This window comes from Haliotis rufescens, unplaced genomic scaffold (genome assembly GCF_023055435.1).
Source record: "Haliotis rufescens isolate VD_foot unplaced genomic scaffold, xgHalRufe1.0.p SCAF_18, whole genome shotgun sequence".
Classification (NCBI taxonomy): Eukaryota; Metazoa; Mollusca; class Gastropoda; order Lepetellida; family Haliotidae; genus Haliotis; species Haliotis rufescens.
The window spans coordinates 25,840,860-25,858,350 of NW_025963868.1; the positions used below are offsets into that span (position 1 = coordinate 25,840,860).

A 17,491-nucleotide genomic window follows, 5' to 3' on the forward strand; every position below is an offset into this window, starting at 1 on the left:
TCGAACCAGGACCAGACAATCCAGTGATTGATATCATGAGCATCGATTCAGCAACCCATGCTTGCCGTAAAAGGTGACTATGCTTGTCGTAAAAGGCGACTAACGGGATCGGGTGGTCACGCTCGCCGACTTGGTTGATGCATGTGATCGATCCCAATTTCGTGGATCGATGCTCATGATATCAACCACTGGTTTGTCTGGTCCAGACTCGATTATTTACAGACCGCCGCCATGCAGTTGGAATATTGCTGAGTGCGGCGTTAAACAACAAACCAACAATCCTGTAATACGCAGACTTGATATGTTTGCACTGATCACCAGCGTACCACCTTCCAGACAGATCATAGGTAGGCAGGTCTGAGATCTAATTGACTGTTACTGTCGAACGTCCTGCTCCAATAGTGGCTCATCGCTGTGTACCCTAAGACATTGAAACATGTTTCGAACACAGTACAGTGAAAAGATGGAAACAGTCCCCTCGTTTTGGAATAAACGATTGATCGTTTCATTGAAATGTATTTTGAAGTCCATCATTTATGGTACAAAAAGCCAAGAGATAAGTCCATGACACTTGGGATTAATTAACAAAAAACAGTCAAACGCATCTGGGTCACAACTGCCACTTTTCAACAAAAGAACCCAGAGGTGAGGTGAGGTGAGGTGAAATTGGGTTTAACGTCGCGTCCAAGATTATTGCACTTATATAGCGACGTGCAGGTACGAGTATGTGTTTGTGTGGCTGCTTGTACTAGTCCGGACTAATGCCGATTTATAGTGCTAGCTCACTGAGATACCACGCCGCAGTTTAACATGAATACCCCACTCAGACACAGTATACTGACTCCGAGCCGACCAGTCCTTGTTTTAGCCCCTTAATGCCGAGCGCCAGACAGGGTAACAACAAGTACCATCTTTTAACGTCTTTTGGTATGACGCGGCCGGGGATCGAACCCCGGACCTTCCGCTCTCCGGGCGGACGCTCTACCACTAGACCACGGAGGCGGTCAAAATAACCCAGAAGGTGGAAGTCCGGTACAAAGATACTGAATGCTTCCATAGAGCACCTGACCCGGGATGATCCGGGCTAGAATGGGTCTTCAGCCGCCCATGCTTGTCGTAAAAGGCGACAAATGTGATCGCTTGGTCAGGCTCGCTGACTTAGTTAATGCATGTGAATTGGAATACGACAACATGCATGAACCAAGCCAACGAGCCTGTTTGCAGCATACCCACGACGCGCAGACCGTGGCATTGTGTAAGCGTTATTTGCAGTTAAGTGAGTGAGTGTGGTTTTACGCCGCTTTTAGCAATATTCCAGCAATATCGCGGCGGGGGACACCAGAAATGGGCTTCACTCATTGTACCCGTGTCGGGAATCGAACCCGGGTCTTCGGTGTGACGAGCGAACGCTTTAACCACTAGGCTACCCGACCGCCCCTATTTGCAGTTAAACCATTGTGTGCTGTTCACAAAAAAACAACCTGTATGAGTATCACTGAGAATCCGAACGAACACGCAAACATCCATATTGTGCGCCGTGCATCAACATGCACTGAATCACGTGATGTCTTCATGAATATTTGTTATAAACAATTTCAGAATAAATTTATTTTTATTGAACTTTGTCTAAAGCACTTTTCTTGCTTTTCTTCTTTTTAATATATACACACCCTTTACAGCATTTAGATTTCAGGACAGACCAGGTATTTCTTCAATAGGCACCTAAGCGTACGTAAAATATCTACAACCACGTGCTCTTTGGAAAGAAATATCTCCCTCGAATTAAAGTGGCAAATGTCTCCTAAGAAATGTTGGAATTCAAGCCGTAAAATGAGCATGTATTAGAGATTTCTTATCATTAAGGATATGCTTTAGTCGCTATATTTATAACGGGTTTTTTCTTTCAGAAACAGACTCTATATGCACAACAGTTCACGTTAGACCAAAGGATAAAGCACATCTATTTCTCATTGATTTATAATTAAAGACTATATTATAGCGTCCAGACCCGTGAAGATCCGGGGTAGAATAGGTCTTCAGCAACCCATGCTTGCTGTAAAAGGCGACTATGCTTGTCGTAAAAGGCGACTAACGGGATCGGGTGGTCAGGCTCGCTGACTTGGTTGATGCACGGTCATCAATCCCAATTGCGTGGGTTGATGCTCATGATATTAATCACTGGATTGTCTGGCCCAGACTCGATTATTTACAGACCGCCGTCATATAGCTGGAATATTGCTGAGTGCGGCGTTAAACAACAAACAAACCAAAACCAATCATTGGTCCCAATTGCGTGGATCGATGCTCATGATCATGATATTAATCACTGGATTGTCTGGTCCAGAGTCGATTATTTACAGACCGCTGTCATATAGCTTGAATATTGCTAAGTGTCGCGTTTAATTAACAACAAACAAAACAAAAAAAAGGTAGCGTTCAACGTCCTGATTCCCTGATCAGCCAAGCCTCTGACCCTGAACTCGACCAGTCGATTCTCTTAAATCGGATCTAAGACAAGGATGGGTGTAGGGCTGGGACGAGTCCAAATCTACTACCCGGGTACCCAGCCCCCTATTACCTGACCCTACCCGGGTACCCACTGCAGGTCTCAGAGTTGGGTACAACATGTCTGATTGGGAAGTGTTTTACCGCAGCCCTGGCCAAAACTATTCAGATACATGTATCAAACGATCAGATCATGCGTACACGGAAGTTGACTGAAGCGTTATCTTTACTCAAACATATGCAAGTCAAAAGGAATGTGTGTGTCGTTAGAAAAGAAATGCAAACATTAGCGACTTATAGTCTAACCACTGAGCTACAGTGAGTTTTTATCATTAAACAATATATCACGTGACTAACCACGGGTCCGGGTAGTCCTATGGGTACCCGTGTCCAACTCAGGACCCACCCGACCCCAGTACCCGAGTTACCCGTCCCAGCCCTAGATGGGTGTTTTGTTTGTTTGTTTGTTGTTTAACGCCGCACTTAGCAATATTTTCTCTAAATAATCGTACCTAGACCAGACAATCCAGTGATTGATATCATGAGCATCGATCCACGCAATTGGGATACGATGACATGCATCAAACAAGTCAGCGAGCCTGACCACCCGATCCCGTTAGTCGCCTCTTAGTCGCCTTTTACGGCAAGCATGGGTTGCTGAAGACCTTTTCTACCCAGGAGAAACTATATGTGATATTCAGTAATGCGTTATGAATAAACTTGTTTGTTTGTTGTTCAACGTCGCACTCAGCAATACCGTGCTGCACCACATTAATGACAACCCCTTCACAGTTGAAAACAAGCTTGGTTGGTTGGTTGGTTAACGCCGTACATAGCAATATTCCAGTTTTATGACAGCGGTCTGTAAATAATCGAATCTGGACCAGGCAATCCACTGATTGACATCACGAGCATCGATCCACGCAATTGGTTGTTGGTTTGTTGTTTAACGCCGCAATATTCCAGCTTTATGACGTCGGTTTGTAAATAATCGAGTCTGGACCAGACAATCCAGTGATTGATATCATGAACATCGATCCACGCAATTGGGATCGATGACATGTATCAACCAAGTCAGCGAGCCTGACCACTCGATCCCGTTAGTCGCCTTTTACGACAAGCATAGTCACCTTTTACGGTAAGCATGGGTTGCTGAAGACCTATTCTACCCCGGAATCTTCACGGGTCTCCACGCAATTGGGATCAATGACATGCATCAACCAAGTCAGCGAGTCTGATCACCCGATCCCATTAGTCGCCTCTTACGACAAGCATAGTCGCCTTTTACGGCAAGCATGGGCTGCTGAAGACCTATTCTACCCCGTATAATATCAAACACCAGCCATGGTCAGATGAGTGAGTGAGTGAGTTAAAATTAAACGTCGCATCGGCATTATTTCAGCCACATAGCGACGAGACCAAGTTAATATATTTACAATTTAGTTATTAATGCATTTTTTTTAAAAACAAGTTGTGAAACATATTTGAGAATAATATATTTAGAAACAATTTATGAAACATACTTGAGCATAACAATATTATATATATACAGTTTTAAAACACGGGCTATAGGCCACCATTAACCAAAGCTAGGCCACCTCACTGGAGATCGTGGGGACTTACAGTACCTCTGCTACCTGCACGATACACCGGCAGGATTTATGTCATCACTTTAGCCACTGGTGGTTATGAACAATACTAGCCAATATGAAAAAATACTCAGCAATGAGTTGGCTTAAAACACTGTTTGAGTGAGTGAGTGAGTGAGTTATTATTTAAAGTCACATTATTTCAGCCATATCGTGACCACTGGTTGATGATAGTAACATCGATTATGCTAGGATTACGTGTCACACAGGGGAAAAATAATTTTACGATACTTTAACCCCCTGGACAGAGCCTTCAATAATGTCAGTTGATAATAGCATCCACCAAATTTTAAAAAACAAACATTTAATCATTCACATACACATTTAAAAGTTATTAAACAGACCAATTTCTTTCAAATAGCTGATGATAAGATGCCCGCTGACACGGGAAAGAAATCTTTCAGATTTACGCTTTGATAATGTGAATCCCTTGCGATCACAAGGGATACACTAAGGAGGTTCGTCCTCATCTGTCTTAAGCAGATATATTAGTGTGTAAACCGACTGTGGCCAATACGACATTGTCGTAAAACGACCTCGCCGTGTCTTGACTGACAACCCAAGTAGGTATGACCGATGGTTAAAACGAAATTCAAGAACTGCTCGTGAGAGTTGACCAGGTCTTGCAATTTGGGCTATATTGTCGTTAAGAGTATTATTAATCTGTTATTAGTATGTGAAACATGATTTCATCAATGCGCTATACATTCATTGAGGTATTATTAATATGTAAGTATTTCCACATTGTGTGTTTGGCAGATGTCACACTGATTACTATACATTCAAGCATGAGGCGGGTCAGTGAACTACAGAGGGATCTGCACACATTTCGAGTTTGTTCCAGTAACACAAACCCTGCACCCATGAATAATATCTCATCAATATTTATAAAGTGTCATCGCATGTGTTGTTGCATGTAAGTCATCCCAATGTGTGCTTCACGCTCCACTCTTGAACATCCGGGGTAGAATAGATCTTCAGCAATCCCTGCTTGCCGTAAAAGGCCACCATGGTTTTGGTTTTGTTTAACGCTGCACTCAGCAGTTTAACAGCTATATGACGGCGGTCTGTGAATAGTCGAGTCTGGACCAGACAATCCAGGGATTGATATCATGAGCATCGATCCACGCAATAAGAGTCGATAACATGCATCAACCAAGTCAGCGAGCTGGACCACCCGATCCCGTTAGTCGCCTTTTACGACAAGCATTGTCACCTTTTACGGCAAGCATTGGTTGCTGAAGACCTATTCTACCCCGGAATCTTCGCGGGTCGCTTCCTAAGGCCTTGTCAATGGGATCTATACACTTTTCATGTATGACAGCCAGACGTTGGATGAACTGGGACACTTAACGACAAAAAGCGACAAAACCCTTTCCATATCCAACAGAAATAATGTAGAGTCGATTCTACGATTCCGACTACACCATGAGCATATGAATAACTATCAAAAAGTAATAATGCCAGGTGTTTGCGATAAGCTGAGCGTACCCTGCTCCACCAGTGACACCCATCACAAACACATGCAAAGGCAACTCACTTTACTTTTTGGCCCCAATACAACATCGCCCTTATCACGATGAAGTTATATTGAAGTTAAACTTCAAGGAAGTAATACGTGAATTTCTAGGAAATATGATCCCAATTGTGATTAGAAGAAAACGATACTCAAGAAATACTCTTAAGAGTTGATAAAGTTCCTGCAATATTTTGTTTGTTTGTTGTTTAACGCCGCACTCAGCAATATTTCAGCTATATAAAGGCGGTCTGTAAATAATCGAGTGATTGACATTATGAATATAAATCCACGGAATTGGTCCTGCAATATAATCAATCTGTAATTTATGTAAAATAATACATAACCCCTGATAGTTCAATGAATAATCAACATGTATTTATGTTTGACGGACACACATTGCGAGTGTGTTCCAATTATAGCAACCCTGAACAAATGAATAATATCTCATTCCAAAATACAGAGTTGCGTCCCTTGGGCACGCCAGAAACCTATGATTGTGGGGTCGAATCTCTGTTCGCCCCGATTATGTTTCTAGGTTTGTCAGCACCATTACCGTGCTCGTGGGTTTCACCTAAGTGGTAAACGTCTGAGACCTGCATCACTTCGGGCTTTCCTCCCACATTAAGCTGACACACCGCGATATAACTGGAATACTGTTAAAAGCGGCGTTAAACCCAACTTACTCACTCATTCAAAAATACCCGGTAGAGCGAGCGTCCGCCCGGAGAGTGGAAGGTAATTTAGGGGTTGTACCCCGTTTGCGTCATACCAAAAGATGACTTGGTTGTTGCATAGCACCGCATTCCAATTGCGTGAACGATGCTCATGATGTCAATGACTGGACTGTCCAGACTCGATTATTTACAGACCGCCGTCATAAAGCTGGAATATTGCTGAGTGCGGCGTTAAACAACTAACACAGAGAAGTATGTGGTGATGAGTCACTATCAAATAGTGATAATGCCAGGTATTCTCGAAACATATACATGTGGAAGCCTTCCGTCCACTGATCAAAGGTTCACACGTCTACATTCATTATAATAACTTAAGTCCATACCACCTAACAATGTCAGTATCCATATATTGATACATACTATCTTCCTAACACAGTCAATTTTCAAATTTACCTTGAATATATAGATGATAAATGTCTAAACTCATACATTGATCCACAGCCTATACATTAGCGTGATTACATTATGTAAATATAAAACGTCAAAGCCAGACAATAATCAGTCTCTATTATCTGTGGAAACAGGCTGCAATGGAACTCCATACATTCATTACAAATACCATTAACGCTTCCCATATAAAGAGACACAGTTCAGCATTCGTCACTGGGAAGACATTGCAGGCAGTCACGTTTGTACACCCAAGTATTGGTAAAGTATAAGTATTATATTTATAATTCTATACTTTTATTAAAATGTTTATGATAGGCAAAATTGTAACTATTATCCTTATCAGGACGGTTTCAATGAGACTGAGTGTTGGGGTGAGTGAGTGAGTTAAAATTTAACGTCGCATCAGCATTATGTTAGGCAAATACCGACGAGAACAAGTTGATATATACAATTTAGTCATGAATACAAGGTTATATTTGAAAGAATCAGAGTTGGAATTTTGCGTGCGGTTTGCAGATGCAAAAAAAAATTCTTTACATGTAATTAGTCGTGAGATGTTATTATGTTCATCAGGAACTATACTGAAACACTTTGAAAACGCATATTCAAACTTTGTGGTATTTGACAAAATGGCCACAAAGGTCGAAGTTGTTCTGTGTATTTAGTCATGCTGGAATTTTGTCACATGGTCATCATTGTTGGTCATGCGCGGAAATATCTATGGCTACATCCTTTTCTTGGTCTTCGAGTTAATGTTGATGAAACGTTGTCATTGTGTGTTAGCATATGTTTGTTGACGGAAGTTGAAACTTGCACTTATTCTTTTGTCCTTTACCTCTATTGATTTAAACAAAACATATAAAGGAATTATGTTTCATGTTCATGTTCTTGCCCAAAATTAAAAAAAGGCGCAACCGATTTCTTATTAGTTACTTTCATCAGATGTACATGTACATGTGATTGCATGCTTGCCGTAAAAGGCGACTGTGCTTGTCGTAAGAGGCGACTATGCTTGTCGTAAGAGGCGACCAACGGGATCGGGTGGTCAGGCTCGCTGACTTGGTCGATGCATGGCATCGATCCCAATTGCGTGGACCCGTGAAGATCCGGGGTAGAATAGGTCTTCAGCAACCCATGCTTGCCGTAAGAGGCGACCAATGGGATCGGGTGGTCAGACTTGCTGACTTGGTTGAAGCATGTCATCGATCCCAATTGCGTGGATCGATGCTAATGATATCATTCACTGGATTGTCTGGTCCAGACTCGATTATTTACAGACCGCCGTCATATAGCTGGAATATATATAGCTATATGACGGCGGTCTGTAAATAATCGAGTCTGGACCAGACAATCCAGTGAATGATATCATGAGCATCGATCCACGCAATTGGGATCGATGACATGCATCAACCAAGTCAGCGAGCCAGACCACCCGATCCCGTTAGTCACCTTTTACGACAAGCATAGTCACCTTTTACAGCAAGCATTTACTGTATATTGAACGGAAAGTGTTCGCTTTTTCAAATTGTCAAATTCAAACACCTTTCTGCAGTAAGTCATTTTTCTATTTCAGAATTCTCCAGTTACAGAGATGTTGAGACTCATCATTTTGGCATCATGTGCAGTGGCTGCAATTTCAGGTTGGCTTTCAAATATATTTTGCATTAAATATCATTGCCTCAATATTGGTTATTACATTTCAAGTCTTATTAAATGATGTGATAAACAGGACATGCCAGAGAATAGAAATGGTATATGTATAGAAGATGATATTTTTATAGAATATGGCATGAATACGCTTTCCTACATGAATCATGTTGACGAATCATCTGTTGATTAGTACATGGCGGTTAGATCCCGGATAATTATTACATTAGGCCCCGGATAATTATTACATTAGGCCCCGAATTGTTATCACGTTAGGCCCCGGGTAGTTATTACATTAGGCCCCGAAGTGTTATTACGTTAGGCCCCGAATTACTATAACATTAGAACAACTGTTTCATTGTTTAAGCCGGGGCTTATCTTATTTCTATTATTCTACTCCCCAGCTGCCTGCTCCGAGGGCTACAGAGAGGAAGTCGCCACGAGGTGCTACAGGGCCAAACAAAACACTTTTGGAGACTATGTACTGTATGGTATGGTCGGTTTATTGTTTCTTTGTATTTTGTGGTTGTTTAACGCCCCATTCAGCAATATTCCAGCTTTATGAGGGTGGTCTGTAAATAGTCGAGTTTGGACCAGACAATCTAGTGATTGACATGAGCACCGATCGGGTAGGTTTCTGGGCAAGGTCAAGCCAACAGATTGAAACAGTATCCGTCATTTACGGATAAATATTCAAATATTAAAGGCCTGGTAGGTTCTACTTTCAGTGTGAATCGGCGATCGACACAGAATTGATGATCAGGAATGTGGACAACTTATCAGGATAATTATTTTCATTATCAAAAAAGCCTTTCACAAGTGGATGCAACTTTGGAGATGTAAATTGAGATGGAATGTAGCGAGGAGTGTTGGGATATCAGTTTCCACACATGTTTGCTTGTTTGTTTGTTTGTTTGATTGATTGTTTAACGCCGCACTCAGCAATTTTACAGTTATAAGACGGCGGTCTGTGGATAATCGAGTTTGGACCAGACAATCCAGTAACTGATATCACGAGCATCGATCCATGCATACGATGACATGCATCAACGAAATCAGCGAGCCTGACCATCCGATCCCGTGAGTCGCCTTTTAAGACAAGCATAGTCGCCTCTTACGGCAAGCATGGGTTGCTGAAGACCTAATATACCCCGGATCTTCACGGGTCTCCCATACCTGTGTTTGTTGACCTCGGCATCCTGGGTCAATGTCTTGAATTTAATTTGGCGGAAATATATCCGAACTTTTACGTGTTTCATTTTGTCGCTGTTGGATATCTGACTGCTCACAGTGACAAAGTTAAAACAATTTTTGCCTATACAGTACTTATTCTACTGTCTATAAGACAAGTTTCGATTGGTCACAAAAGTTGTGATGTAATATATTAATGCGCACATTCCGGAAACGTGCAGTGTTTGATACCGTTTGTGAGCGATGAAAATATTTATTTGATGATAGAATTTAACTATGACATTATTTGGTGCAGAGGTCATCATTCCAGGGCTGTTTATATAAACAGACCCGAGAAGAGCCAAGGTAGAATTAGGAGATAAACATACTGTGTTTTCAACGTAGAGCTAGGTTACCTGTAGATTTAACCCCGCAAAATTGAATTTGGAACCGAAATAAAATGCGAACTCTTTGGTGTTAGCAAATATACTGACTGAAGCAGCATGGGTTGAGTTCAGTGTTTTGAGTGGGTTATCGTTCTGAATGAAGGAATCACCTAACAGAATATGATGCCTTATATACTCACGCAGTTTGTATACACCGTAATACTTCACTCGAACATATGACAGGCATTGAAAGCATACAAGCACGGCAACTTGGTAAGTTAACATGAGATGGGCATCCCTAAAGAAAACAAAGCCATCTTTGCAAGGCTTTTGCTCTACATCGCACGTCACCATTATGACATCATATCGCTCATTGTGACGCAAAATATATGACGTCACAGTCGTATATAGAACAGCGCCAAAATTCCAAGCTCTCTGTTGTCTCCAAAGCGTAAATACATTCCCTTTGTTGATTTCTGTCTTGTTTTTCTGCACGAAATGCATTGCCACACATCCTTTCAATATTGTAGTAACCGCATCTGTGCATTTTGTAACCTGTAATTGTAGATATAATTATTTAAATATGCCTACCGACAATGACTGAAAATAGTACTATTCTATTAATATTAGCTTCCACGGTGATGCGGCCGTCAAACCAGGTGTTTCAATCAGAGGGGGGTTATTGTGATTTAATAGCCTCTGATTGACCAATCAGAATCGAGTAAATTCCAAATTCATGGTAGAATAGGTCTTCAGCAACCCATGCTTGCCGTAAAAGGCGACTATGCTTGTCGTAAAAGGCGACTGACGGGATCGGGTGGTCAGGCTCGCTGACTTGGTTGATGCATATCATGGGTCCCAGTTGCGTGGATCGATGCTCATGATGTCAATCACCAGTTTGTTTGGTCCAGACTCGATTATTTACAGACTGCCGTGATATAGCTGAAATATTCTACCCCGGAATCTTCACGAGTCCCCCGAGGCATGAACACTCTCATGGCACTAGCAAATTGGGAATATGACTGAATGGGGAAGGCGTTGCCTGTGTTTGGATAATCACAAACAGATTCGGATGATGTGGACTGAACTGGTCGGGAGTGCGACGTTTAACAACAAAGCAACCAAGCAGCCAAACAGCCAAGATACAACGTCTGGTAGTACAAATATTGTTGATCAGTTGGCTATTAGCTTTAAATTATACCAATTTCACTCAATCACATTCTTCAGTGCCCTGTCCAAGTGGATATACAAGGGTCCAGAATCCCAGTCTGTGCTTCAAAGTGAGTGCTTCTGGCGATGAGAAGACCTATCTTGAAGCCATGACAGAGTGCGCCAAAGTCCAGAACGGCCGTCTTGTGGATCTGGACTCTCCTGACAAATATGGCTTCATGTTTGGAGTCATAAGTGCTTCTTCCAAGGGTGTAGGATACAGCAGTAAGTGTGATTTTCTCTTTATCAGTTTCATAAACAGTTGGAATAACAGGCAACTACAAAGACGTTGAAATTCATGTTAGGACACACAACCAAAAGTTCTTGAGCGAAGAGCAGGGTGAGTAAGTTGGGTTTAACGCCGCTTTTAAAATCATTCTAGTTATATCACGGCGTGTCAGCTAAATGTGGGAGGAAGGTCCGATGTGATGCAGGTCTCAGACGTTTACCACTTCGGTGAAACCCACGAGCACGGGTATGGTGCTGACAAACCTAGAAAGATATCGGGACGAACCGGGATTGGAACCCACAATTTTTCTGGCGTGTCTAAAGGACGCAAAACTGCGCAGCGAATCGCCGCGCATTAGACGACTGGGCCGACCGTGCCCCCGGCATGTGGCAGATTTTGCATTAATCATTATAACAACTGATCTTTGATTTTGCGTGAATTACCAAAACAGTTTACGAATATTTGAAATGTACGAATAAACCAAAGATAAGTAATAATTCAAGTTGATATGTTTGGCCGTTATGTGGCTCCCACAAGAAAGATTCGTCTCGTTTCAGAATATAATGACTACAGATTGTGGATTGGTTTGAAGCGTGTAACTACTACTGGCTTCAAATGGAACTCTGGGTCCATGTTTGTCACCAACTGGGCGGAGAAACAGCCGACCTCGTCAACACGGTACAACTGTGGCCTGATGGAGGTTGAGGGGCTTGCTGTCCAACGCTGCGATCGCAAAATCCGATACATATGCGAGGTGCCCATGTAGCAGCATCTTCTCTGTGTCTACAGACTGATGAAGATGCAACACAATGCACAACTGCAGTTATAACACACATGTACTAGAAACTGACAGTTTCAAGTTGTGGAAATTAAACTGAAATATATCAAACTGTTGAACATTCATTGTTGATTTATTATAAATGTTGACAGAACGTTGTGAGTTTAAGTAGTTGGTTTGTTGTTTAACGCCGCATTCAGCAATATTCCAGTTATATGACGGCGGTCTGTAAATAATCGTGTCTGGACCAGACAAGCCAGTCATTCATATCATGAGCATCGATCCACGCAATTGGGATCGATGACTTGCATCAACCAAGTCAGCGAGCCTGACCACCCTATCCTGTTAGTCGCCTCTGACAACAAGCATAGTGGCCTTTTAACGGCAAGCATGGGTTGCTGAAGACCTATTCTACCCCGGATCTTCAGGGTCCACGCAATTGGGATCGGTGACATGCTTAAACCAAGTCAGCGAGCCTGATAAAATGGGTGAGTGAGTATGGTTTTACGCCGCTTTCAGCACTATTTCAGCAACATGATGGTGGAGGACACAAGAAATAGGCCTAACATTTTGTACCTATGTTGGGAATCGAACTTTGGCGAGACGAGCGAATGATTCAACCACAAGGCTATCCCCTGTCTCTAAATACTTAGGAAACATCACACTGTAATTCAAGTCTTTCTGTGAAGAATTCAAAGAGCGTCATCCGACTAGTGCCCAAAAAGGACATCTTCCCGATGCAAGGGAGTTAACTGACCATAAAAGTCCAGTTTCCACCCTTGCCGAACAAGGCTGGGATTCCTTAACTCGATCATAGCGCCACCAGTAGCTATTACGAATTATGTCCCATCTATTCCCCTCCTTTGGACCAATCAAATTCCACCTCTCGTATTACTTGCCTTTGCTTCAAACAAAAATGGCGGCGCCGACTCAAGACGATCTGATCGATAATCAATATCTATATTGTGATAAAGCAGGTCTTACATCACGAAGTGAATCAAATCACATGAGCACCTTTATTAAAAACATGATTTTGAAAATATCTGTTGACAACGAGTTGGCGGTGCATCTTCTTTGTTTAATCCTGCAATCGACCAAAATCTGCAAGACGCTTTACGAACCGGATTTCGATTGCTTTGCGCAATTTTGATTAGACTATGCATGGACTCGTTAGTCCAGCTAAAATGTAACTCCATAATACCAGCCTAGTTCGGCAGGGGTGGAAACTGGACTTTTATAGTCAGTTAACTCCAAAACTGACGCGACAAGAATGATGTCCGATGGAAATTACCATGTTATCGTATTTTTCCGGGTGTACAATTAACTTGTATTTGCAAGTGTGTGTGAAGGTTACCAACGGTTTGGCAGGATACGCTGACCTTTTGGCGAACATCTTGTATCGCCACTTTATAGTAATTCATAAACACATGCTCATGTTACAGTCTGATTCGTAGCATCGACTCTGTGACAGCAACCATGTCACGTGATTATGGAAGCGGTTTTATCGTCCCTATTTGCAGAAAGTATTCTGTGTGTTCAGTTCCATCACACTGCAATCAGGACCCGTGAAGAACCGGGGTAAAAAAGTCTTCAGCAACCCATGCTTGCCGTAAATGGCGACTATGCTTGTTGTCAGAGGTGACCAACGGGATCATGTGGTCAGGCTCGCTGACTTGGTTGATGCATGTAATCGATCCCAATTGCGTGGATCGATGCTCATGATATCAATCACTGGATTTTCTGGTCCAGGCTCGATTATTTACAGACCACCGTCATATAGCTCGACTATTGCTGAGTGCGGCGCTAAACAACAAACCAACCAACAACCAACTCATTATTTCGAGAGATTTGAAAGTGATGTCGTTTTCAGAATATGTGTCCCACCCTCCAAAATATACGGTCACTATTCCCCTGGTTAATTGTATAGTTTGATTGATACCTACCTGGGTGTCCCAACTTTTTTGCATGAGATCCAGCGTATAACTTTTGAAAGTTGGTTTCAAATCACCGTACGGGATAAGTAGTGGAGATAACTGTTTTGTGAAGAAATGCTTTAGCTGCAGCATCGGCATTTGAGTTATACCTGCTATGCCTACATGTTTTGGCAACCAGCAAAAGACGATGTCACATTGGCCAGTAGATAGATCATTGAAAAGTTCTAAAATGTCAGGGATTATGGGATGCTTTGAGGTTACACGTTTAAGTGCCTGATTTGTTTTGTTTGTTTCTTTGTTTGTTTGTTGTTTAACGACGCACTCAGCAATATTCAAGCTACATGACGGCGGTCTAAGTGCCTGAAGGTAGGACAATGAATCTGAAAAGATGCTGACATGATGAAATTGGGTTTGTTGTTAAATATACTAGTATGTCAAAACTGTTGGGATAGCTTTGGCCTCAGCCGTAAAGATTGAACTTGTATCTGGTATTCTTGAGGAGACAGTTATGGATCCATTGATGGTGGCACTGGCAACTTTGCCACCATCCTTGGACCCGTCTGTAAAAATGGACCTGTGAGAATTATATTTTGTTCACAATTAGTTGTATGCTTGTTGTAAAACTAAAGGATTTGTTTCGGATTTTCAAGGTAGAATGAAGATTTTCTACATCAAGGTAGAATGGAGATTTTCGACATGAAGGTAGAATGGAATTTGAAATTTGATGATGCAAATGTAGAGTATATAAGCTCTGGATTGTCTGGAAAATTAATATGGCTGGAATATTGCTGAGGGTGGCGTTAAACAACAAACAAACCAACCGCTTATTTCAATTTTTAAATGTATAAATAAATCAATGTTCAAAATACAGTAGGTTTATCTCCATTCTATCATGTTTGTTTGTTTGTTTGTTGTCTAACCCCGCACTCAGCTATATGACGGCGGTATGTAAATAATCGAGTCCGGACCAGACAATCCAGTCATTGACATCATGAGCATCGTTTACGCAAATGGGATGAGATGATATGCGACAACCAAGTCAGCGAGCCTCTTACGAGTTATGTGGGAGGTCGGGTAGCCAAGTGGGTAAAGCGTTCGCTGGTTACGCCGAAGACCCGGGTTCGATTCCCGACATGGGTACAATGTGTGAAGCCCATTTCTGGTGTCCCCCGCCGTGATATTGCTAAAAGCGGCGTAAAGCCAAAACTCACTCACTCACTCACTTATGGGTTGTGCACGGGGAACAGTTGGTCCCATCGTGGAAGACGCTGCAGATCGTTATGCAGCATTGTCTAACTTTGGCACACAAGAAACGTATGACCGTGTGTTCGAATCCCAGTTTGCCCCGATTATTTTCTAGTTTTGTCAGCACCATGCTAGTATTCGTGGGTTTCACAAAAGTACTGAACGTCTGAGACCTCGCATCATTTCAGGCTTTCCTCTCACATCAAGGTGACACGCCGTGATGTAAGTGTAATACTATTCAAAGCGGCGTTAAACCCAACTCACTCATTACTTTTGTATACTGTTACGTTTGGTGAAATGGTTTTGTATTGTGATTTCATCGGGTTTAGATTTGAAATATTTTTAGAAGAATATAGCTATGTTCAACCCAAACATCGTGAATATATCATGCAACGTATTATCATTTAGGAAAATATTTGCAAACTACAGACCAACCTCTTGATTTTCTATGTATCCAGGTTGCTTGGTTTGTTGTTTAACTCCGCACTCAGCAATATTCCAGCTATATGTCGGCGGTCTGTAAATAATCGAGTCTGGACCAGACAATCCAGTGATTAATATCATGAACATCGATCCACGCAATTGGGATCGATTACATGTATCAACCAAGTCAGCGAGCCTGATCATGACCACCCATTCCCGTTAGTCGCCTTTTACGACAAGCATAGTCGCCTTTTACGGCAAGCATGAGTACCCCAGAGTTGAAAATTTATAATAATACCGAGCATTATATTGTATGGTCCAGAATCAATTATTTACAGGCCGCCATTATAAAGCTAGAATATTGCTGAATTATGTATAGAATTAAAATAACAAAGTACTATTCTCCGGGTATATCGATAATCTGATATCGTTTAATAACTATCAAATTGCCAATTCCCTTACATTGATTTACCCACCTGTACTAGAAATAAAGAAGACCAGTGACACCGCCTCATCTGTTTCATATTTATATAATTAGAACAATGCATAAAGATTCAGAGTGACCAAACACTCTCCACAAACCTTATGACAAGAGAGATGACTTCAACTTTCACGTCGAACAATATTCCAGAAGCTTCAGCCCTTGGTCTTTACATTTCACAGATTTGAGACCCAATGGAGCATGCTCTTTCTACCAAGATTTCAAAGAGCGTCATACGACTCTTGCTCAGAAGTTGTTTTATCAAGGTTTACATTCAAGGCCTCAGTTAAGCTTACCAAAGGTTTTATGGTAGACATGTGGAACACATTTCCAAATTCGACGCATCAGTGATAAAAGGTGGTGAGGTGAAATTGGGTTTAACGTCGCGTAGCGACATCCATGCACGGGCGGACGTTCTACCACTAGACCACGGAGGCGGTCACAGTGATAAAATTATGTTCGATGCAATTCCCTATTTTGGTTGTACCATATGTTCCCACGTTTTTCTCAGGCGAACAATTGTCTTGCCTTTGCATGTGTTTGTGACGAGTGCCACTGGTAAGGGAGGGTACACTTAGATGTTTCCGAACACCTGGTATCATCACTATTTGATAGCAATTCATAAACACATGCTCATGATATAGTCGGAATAGGATAATCGACTGTGCTTCATGCAGAGATTTCTATTGGAAATGGAAAGGGTGTTGCCGCTTTATTTTCACAATTGAAGAACTTAGATGATGTGGCTTTCGTATTAGAAAATTGAACTCTAGGACGTTCTTGAAATTTGAAATATTTAGGCTAACTTATTTTATTTGAGAATGTTACTGAGGAACTTTAAACAGAAAGTTCCATGTTTCTGTTTATTTGTTTGTTATTTTTAATTCTATACATAATTCAGCAATATTCTGGCATTATAATGGCGACCTGTAAATAATTGAGCCTGGACCATATAAAATAATGCTCTGTAGTATGATCAATTTTCAACTCTGGGGTACGATTGGTTGGTTAGTTTGTTGTTTAACGCCGCACTCAGCAATATTCCAGCCACATGACGGCAGTTTGTAAATAATCGAGTCTGGACCAGACAATCCAGTAATTAATATCATGAGCATCGATCCACGCAATTGGGATCAATGATATGCATCAAACCAAGTCAGAGAGCCTGACCACCCGATCCCGTTAGCCGCCT

General features: G+C 41.8%; 1 protein-coding gene across 2 annotated transcripts; it reads left to right on the forward strand.

Annotated features, from left to right (window-relative positions):
• The first annotated feature begins 6,965 nt into the window (after positions 1 to 6,965).
• On the forward strand, positions 6,966 to 12,332 carry LOC124132946. 2 transcript variants are annotated; one of them, XM_048398064.1, is made up of 5 exons: positions 6,966 to 7,055; positions 8,371 to 8,437; positions 8,849 to 8,935; positions 11,228 to 11,434; positions 11,996 to 12,332. In XM_048398064.1, the coding sequence occupies exons 2-5, from the start codon at positions 8,389 to 8,391 to the stop codon at positions 12,202 to 12,204; spliced, it is 552 nt and encodes a 183-aa protein (XP_048254021.1). In that variant the 5' UTR covers positions 6,966 to 7,055; positions 8,371 to 8,388; the 3' UTR covers positions 12,205 to 12,332. The 2 variants fall into 2 exon arrangements, with proteins under 2 accessions (XP_048254021.1, XP_048254020.1); XM_048398063.1 differs by lacking the exon at positions 6,966 to 7,055 and adding an exon at positions 7,136 to 7,168.
• The last annotated feature ends 5,159 nt before the right edge of the window (positions 12,333 to 17,491 follow it).

Coding starts and splice junctions, on each gene's coding strand:
- LOC124132946 (XM_048398063.1), top strand. Junction 8,438..8,848: donor TGCAGTGGCTGCAATTTCAG/GTTGGCTTTCAA, acceptor TCTACTCCCCAG/CTGCCTGCTCCGAGGGCTAC. Junction 11,435..11,995: donor CAAGGGTGTAGGATACAGCA/GTAAGTGTGATT, acceptor GTCTCGTTTCAG/AATATAATGACTACAGATTG.